At 73.3% G+C, this 7,090-nt stretch overlaps 2 protein-coding genes across 2 annotated transcripts in view; one reads left to right on the top strand and one right to left on the bottom strand.

Moving 5' to 3' along the window:
- The window catches only part of LOC117437438 (basic proline-rich protein-like), a gene marked incomplete at both ends in the record, with an annotated part of 1,497 nt that extends 107 nt beyond the window's left edge, over positions 1-1,390 (bottom strand). Inside the window, one exon of the mRNA XM_034071801.1 lies at positions 1-1,390. This exon is cut by the window's left edge and continues 107 nt beyond it. Coding sequence (XP_033927692.1) covers positions 1-1,390 — 1,390 coding nt within the window.
- A 1,290-nt stretch (positions 1,391-2,680) lies between these two features.
- On the top strand, positions 2,681-7,086 carry BSCL2 (BSCL2 lipid droplet biogenesis associated, seipin). Its single transcript, XM_034071859.1, has 9 exons — positions 2,681-2,692; positions 3,335-3,549; positions 3,631-3,712; positions 4,249-4,392; positions 4,472-4,606; positions 5,277-5,374; positions 6,420-6,610; positions 6,760-6,837; positions 6,917-7,086. The coding sequence occupies exons 2-9, from the start codon at positions 3,353-3,355 to the stop codon at positions 7,084-7,086; spliced, it is 1,095 nt and encodes a 364-aa protein (XP_033927750.1). The 5' UTR covers positions 2,681-2,692; positions 3,335-3,352.
- The last annotated feature ends 4 nt before the right edge of the window (positions 7,087-7,090 follow it).

Raw genomic sequence — 7,090 nt, 5'->3', positions numbered from 1 at the left:
GGGGGGGGGGGGGGGGGGGGGGGGGGGGGGGGGGGGGGGGGGGGGGGGGGGGGGGGGGGGGGGGGGGGGGGGGGGGGGGGGGGGGGGGGGGGGGGGGGGGGGGGGGGGGGGGGGGGGGTGGGGGGGGGGGGGGGGGGGGTGGGGGGGGGGGGGGGGGGGGGGGGGGGGGGGGGGGGGGGGGGGGGGGGGGTGGGGGGGGGGGGGGGGGGGGGGGGGGGGGGGGGGGGGGGGGGGGGGGGGGGGGGGGGGGGGGGGGGGGGGGGGGGGGGGGGGGGGGGGGGGGGGGGGGTGGGGGGGGGGGGGGGGGGGGGGGGGGGGGGGGGGGGGGGGGGGGGGGTGGGGGGGGGGGGGGGGGGGGGGGGGGGGGGGGGGGGGGGTGGGGGGGGGGGGGGGGGGGGGGGGGGGGGGGGGGGGGGTGGGGGGGGGGGGGGGGGGGGGGGGGGGGGGGGGGGGGGGGGGGGTGGGGGGGGGGGGGGGGGGGGGGGGGGGTGGGGGGGGGGGGGGGGGGGGGGGGGGGGGGGGGGGGGGGGGGGGGGGGGGGGGGGGGGGGGGGGGGGGGGGGGGGGGGGGGGGGGGGGGGGGGGGGGGGGGGGGGGGGTGGGGGGGGGGGGGGGGGGGGGGGGGGGGGGGGGGTGGGGGGGGGGGGGGGGGGGGGGGGGGGGGGGGGGGGGGGGGGGGGGGGGGGGGGGGGGGGGGGGGGGGGGGGGGTGGGGGGGGGGGGGGGGGGGGGGGGGGGGGGGGGGGGGGGTGGGGGGGGGGGGGGGGGGGGGGGGGGGGGGGGGTGGGGGGGGGGGGGGGGGGGGGGGGGGGGGGGGGGGGGGGGGGGGGGGGGGGGGGGTGGGGGGGGGGGGGGGGGGGGGGGGGGGGGGGGGGGGGGGGGGGGGGTGGGGGGGGGGGGGGGGGGGGGGGGGGGGGGGGGGGGGGGGGGGGGGGGGGGTGGGGGGGGGGGGGGGGGGTGGGGGGGGGGGGGGGGGGGGGGGGGGGGGGGGGGGGGGGGGGGGGGGGGGGGGGGGGGGGGGGGGGGGGGGGGGGTGGGGGGGGGGGGGGGGGGGGGGGGGGGGGGGGGGGGGGGGGGGGGGGGGGGGGGGGGGGGGGGGGGGGGGGGGGGGGGGGGGGGGGGGGGGGGGGGGGGGGGGGGGGGGGGGGGGGGGGGGGGTGGGGGGGGGGGGGGGGGGGGGGGGGGGGGGGGGGGGGGGGGGGGGGGGGGGGGGGGTGGGGGGGGGGGGGGGGGGGGGGGGGGGGGGGGTGGGGGGGGGGGGGGGGGGGGGGGGGGGGGGGGGGGGGGGGGGGGGGGGGGGGGGGGTGGGGGGGGGGGGGGGGGGGGGGGGGGGGGGGGGGGGTGGGGGGGGGGGGGGGGGGGGGGGGGGGGGGGGGGGGGGGGGTGGGGGGGGGGGGGGGGGGGGGGGGGGGGGGGGGGGGGGGGGGGGTGGGGGGGGGGGGGGGGGGGGGGGGGGGGGGGGGGGGGGGTGGGGGGGGGGGGGGGGGGGGGGGGGGGGGGGGGGGGGGGGGGGGGGCGGGGGGGGGGGCGGCGGCCCCATAGATGTGTGGGGAGGGGGGACGGGTGCCTGACCAATAGATGTGTTGGTGGTGGGGGGAGTGGGGAGGGGCCCTGCCCATAAGATGTGTGGGGGCGGAGGGAGCGGCTGCCGCATAGATGTGTGGGAGGGGGGGGAGGGGCTGCCCCCCATAGATGTGTGGGGTGGGGGAGGGGGGAGGGGCTGCCCCATAGATTGTGTTGGCGGGCGGGAGCGGCTGCCCCATAGATTGGTGGGAGGGGGGAGGGCTGCCCCATAGATGTTTGGGGCGGGGGAGCGGCTGCCACATAGATGTTGTGGGGCGGGGGACGGGGGGAGGGCTGCCCCCCATAGATGTGTGGGTGGGGGGAGGGGCTGCCCCATAGATGTGTGGGGCGGGGAGGGGGAGGGTTTTGAGGGGCTGCCCCATAGATGTGGGTGGGGGGGGAGCTGGCTCTTGCCCCATAGATGTGTGGGGTGAGGGGAGGGGCTGCCCCATAGATGTGTGGGGGGGGGAGGGGCTGCCCCATAGATGTGTGGGGTGAGGGGAGAGGCTGCCCCATAGATGTGTGGGGTGAGGGGAGAGGCTGCCCCATAGATGTGTGGGGTGGGGGAGAGGCTGCCCCATAGATGTGTGGGGTGGGGGAGAGGCTGCCCCATAGATGTGTGGGGGGGGGAGGGGCTGCCCCATAGATGTGTGGGGTGAGGGGAGGGGCTGCCCCATAGATGTGTGGGGGGTGGAGGGGCTGCCCCATAGATGTGTGGGGTGAGGGGAGAGGCTGCCCCATAGATGTGTGGGGTGAGGGGAGAGGCTGCCCCATAGATGTGTGGGGTGGGGGAGAGGCTGCCCCATAGATGTGTGGGGTGGGGGAGGGGCTGCCCCATAGATGTGTGGGGTGAGGGGAGGGGCTGCCCCATAGATGTGTGGGGTGGGGGAGAGGCTGCCCCATAGATGTGTGGGGTGGGGGAGAGGCTGCCCCATAGATGTGTGGGGTGGGGGAGGGGCTGCCCCATAGATGTGTGGGGTGGGGGAGGGGCTGCCCCATAGATGTGTGGGGTGAGGGGAGGGGCTGCCCCATAGATGTGTGGGGTGGGGGAGAGGCTGCCCCATAGATGTGTGGGGTGGGGGAGAGGCTGCCCCATAGATGTGTGTGGGGGGGAGCGGCTGCCCCATAGATGTGTGGGGAGGGGGGAGGGGCTGCCCCATAGATGTGTGGGGTGGGGGGAGGGGGGAGGGGCTGCCCCATAGATGTGTGGGGCGGGGGAGCGGCTGCCCCATAGATGTGTGGGGAGGGGGGAGGGGCTGCCCCATAGATGTGTGGGGTGGGGGGAGGGGGGAGGGGCTGCCCCATAGATGTGTGGGGCGGGGGAGCGGCTGCCCCATAGATGTGTGGGGAGGGGGGAGGGGCTGCCCCATAGATGTGTGGGGCGGGGGAGCGGCTGCCCCATAGATGTGTGGGGCGGGGGAGGGGGGAGGGGCTGCCCCATAGATGTGTGGGGTGGGGGAGGGGCTGCCCCATAGATGTGTGGGGCGGGGGGGGGGGAGGGGCTGCCCCATAGATGTGTGGGGGGGGGGAGCGGCTGCCCCATAGATGTGGGGGGGGGGGAGCGGCTGCCCCATAGATGTGTGGGGCTGGAGGTGGGACTGGGGGGGTCAGGCCTATAGGGATTGAGGAGGGTGGAGATGTGCCCCATAGATCTATGGGGCTGAAGCTGGTCGGGTAAAGCCAAGTACCGGCTGCCCCATAGATCTATGGGTCAGCACAGCCTCTCTCTGGGTCCCAGCCCCTCCCCTGCCTCACCCCCCCCTCCCCTTGCAGCCGCCCCATGGGGCGCTCATGGCTGTGGGGCCGGCGCAGTGGGGCCAGGCCTTGGGGGCGCTGCTGAGTGGGGCCCGGAGGGCAGCTCTGCGCTTGGGGGTCGCGGCCTGCGCTGCCCTCCTGCTGCTCTGGGCCTCCCTCTTCCTCTATGGCACCTTCTACTACTCCTATGTCCCCACCGTGGCCTTCGTCCGCCCCGTCCATTATGCCTTCAGGTAATGGGGGTCAATGGGGGGTGTGGGGCACTTATGGGGCTGCCCCATAGGGTTTCATCTATGGGGTGATTGGGGTTGCAGGACTGACTGTGGGTCCCCAGGACCTGAGCTCTGCTCCTTCCCCACTGCCAACGTGTCCTTGCTGGGAGGGAATAGGGAGAAGGTGAGTGGGGGATGGGATGTGTGGGGCTGGGGGGGGGGGTTGGGCGGAGCTCCATGGGGATGGGGGGGGGGGGGGTTAGGGGGCGCCATGGATCTATGGGGGTGGAGGTGGGTTTGTAAGGAGGTGGGAGGTCTGCCCCATAGATCTATGGGGCTGGAGGTGGGTCTGTGAGGAGGTGGGAGGTCTGCCCTATAGATCTATGGGGCTGGAGATGGGTCTGTAGGGAGGTGGGAGGTCTGCCCTATAGATCTATGGGGCTGGAGATGGGTTTGTAAGGAGGTGGGAGGTCTGCCCTATAGATCTATGGGGCTGGGGGTGGGTCTGTAAGCAGGTGGAACGTCTGCCCCATAGCTCTGTGGGGCTGGATGTGGGTCTGTAATGATGTGGGAGGTCTGCCCCATAGATCTATGGGGCAGGAACTGGGTCTGTAAGCAGGTGGAACGTCTGCCCCATAGCTCTATGGGGCTGGAGTCAGGTCTGTAAGCAGGCAGAACATCTGCCCCACATCTCTATGGGTCCCTTCTCCTGCCCCACAGGTGCTGCTCTATGGGCAGCTCTATCGCATCTCCCTGGAGCTGGAGCTGCCGGAGTCACCAGTGAACAGAGCCCTGGGCATGTTCATGGTCACCATCACCTGCTATGGGGCAGGCGGCCGCCCCCTGGCCACAGCCGCACGCCCGGTCAGTGGGGCAGGGATCTGTGGGGCGGGATGTGTGGGGCTCACTTGGGGGTCTCACCGCCCCACATGCCCCATTGCAGGCCATGCTCCATTACCGCTCGCGCCTCCTGCGCACGCTGGACACTGTGGCCTTCGCCCTCCTCTTCCTCAGCGGCTTCGCGGAGCAGAAGCAGACGGTGGAGGTGGAGCTGTACTCCCAGTACCGCGAGGACTCGGTGAGCGCTATGGGGCTGGGGATGTGGGGCTGGGGATGTGGGGCTGGGGATGTGGGGCTGGGGATGTGGGGCTGGGGATGTGGGGCTGGGGGGTGTGGGGCTGGGGATGTGGGGCTGGGGATGTGGGGCTGGAGATGTGGGGCTGGGGATGTGGGGATGGGGATGTGGGGATGGGGATGTGGGGCTGGGGATGTGGGGCTGGGGGTGTGGGGCTGGGGGGGTGTGGGGCTGGGGATGTGGGGCTGGGGGTGTGGGGCTGGGGATGTGGGGCTGGGGATGTGGGGCTGGGGGGTGTGGGGCTGGGGATGTGGGGCTGGGGATGTGGGGCTGGGGATGTGGGGCTGGGGATGTGGGGCAGGAGGGGATGTGGGGCTGGGGGATGTGGGGCTGGGGATGTGGGGCTGGGGGGATGTGGGGCTGGGGGATGTGGGGCTGGGGATGTGGGGATGTGGGGCTGGGGGGATGTGGGGCTGGGGATGTGGGGCTGGGGGATGTGGGGCTGGGGATGTGGGGCAGGAGGGGATGTGGGGCTGGGGGATGTGGGGCTGGGGGGATGTGGGGCAGGAGGTGATGTGGGGCTGGGGGATGTGGGGCTGGGGGATGTGGGGCAGGGTTGGGGTGTGGGTCTGGCCCCACCTCATCCCCCCCCCCATGGTTCTCGCCCCATAAGTACGAGCCCACAGTGGGGGCAGTGCTGGAGATCCAGAGCAAACGCATCCAGTTGTACCGGGCACAGCTCAGGGTTCACGCTCACTTCACCGGCCTGAGGTAAGCAGGGAGCAGTGGGGCTGCCCCATAGCACTGCCCCATAGCACTGCCCCATAGCGCTGTGTCGCTATAGCGTTGTCCCATAGAGCTGTGTCCCTATAGCGCTGTCCCATAGAGCTGTGTCCCTATAGCACTGACCCCCTGTAGCACTGCCCCATTGGGCTGTACCCACATAGCACTGCCCCATAGCGCTGTGTCGCTATAGCGTTGTCCCATAGAGCTGTGTCCCTATAGCGCTGTCCCATAGGGCTGTACCCACATAGCACTGCCCCATAGAGCTGCATCCCTATAGTGGTGCCCCATAGAGCTGTATCCACATAGCACTGCCTCATGGTGCTGTACCCCTATAGCACTGCCCCATAGTGCTGTACCCCCATAGCACTGCCCCATAGAGCTGCATCCCCATAGCTCTGCCCCATAGTGCTATACCCCTATAGCACTGCCCCACAGAATGGCCCTATAGCACCCCAGCATAACTCAGCCCCATTGAACATCCCACCCATAGCTCTGCCCTATAGCCCAGCCTGCCATAACCCAGCTCTGCCTCCCAGCCCTATAGCACAACTCCCCATAGCCCAGCCCCATAGCATAACTCCCCATAGTACTGCCCCATAGCCCAGCTCCCCAACCCAGCCCTCCAGCACAACCCCCCCCATAGCTCTGCCCCATAGCCCAGCCCCATAGCATAACTCCCCATAGCTCTGCCCTATAGCCCAACCCCATAGCATAACTCCCCATAGCAGTGCCCTATAGCCCAGCCCCATAGCACAACTCCCCATAGTACTGCCCTATAGCCCAGCCCCATAGCCTAACTCACCATAGTACTGCCCTATAGCCCAGCCCTGCACCCTCACCCCATACACAGCACCACCCCAAGCCCCGCCCATCTCCGCTAAGCCCCGCCCCAAGCCCCGCCCACCTCCGCTAAGCTCCGCCCCTGTCCCGCCCAGTGCCCCAAGCCCCGCCCATTACCGCTAAGCCCCCGCCCCAAGCCCCGCCCACCGCCGCTAAGCTCCGCCCCCTCCCGCTTTGGCCCCGCCCCCAGGTACCTGCTCTACCACTTCCCGGTGACGTCAGCGGTTCTGGGCGTGGCCGGGAACTTCGCGCTCCTCAGCCTGCTGCTGCTCGCCGGGTACCTGCAGTGGGCGTGGCCACGCGCAGGCCCCGCCCCCTCCGCCTCCCGCAGCCAATCAGCGCCCGCCGCGAGGGAACAGCAGGAGGAGGGGGGAGGGGAGGGTAGGAAATGGGGGGGGCGAGGTCACGGAGAGGGGGCGGGGTCATGGGGAGGGGGAGGGGTTATGCGGAAGGGTATTAAGGGGGGGAGGGGAATTTGGGGGGTGGGGGAGGGGAGATAAGGATTGGGGGGGGTTGGGGAGGGGCTTTAGGGCTGTGTCCATTGATGCCCCTCCCCCCCCCCCCAGCGCCCCCCCCGCAGCTCGTGGGCCCCATGGATCCGGATGCAGGTGAGAGGGGGGGAGGGGCCCCCAAAACCCCCTCCTGTGGGGTGGGGGAGGGGCTCCATAACCTCTCCCCTCCCCCCAGAGTCGGAGCACCCACCGGAAGTCGAGCCCAGCGCCCCTCCCCCCCCCGAGGAGCAGGACAAGGAGGGGGAGGGGCCGGAGGAGGAGGTGGGGGAGGGGCCGGAGGACCAAGGGGAGGCCCCGCCCCCTCTCCCCTCCCCCCGCCGCCGCACCACGTGCTCCAGCTCCTGAGCGC

The sequence above is a fragment of the Melopsittacus undulatus genome, chromosome 22, assembly GCF_012275295.1.
Source record: "Melopsittacus undulatus isolate bMelUnd1 chromosome 22, bMelUnd1.mat.Z, whole genome shotgun sequence".
Lineage (NCBI taxonomy): Eukaryota > Metazoa > Chordata > Aves > Psittaciformes > Psittaculidae > Melopsittacus > Melopsittacus undulatus.
The sequence above is the reverse complement of the archived record's forward strand: the minus strand, read 5'-3'. Positions and strand labels throughout refer to the sequence as shown.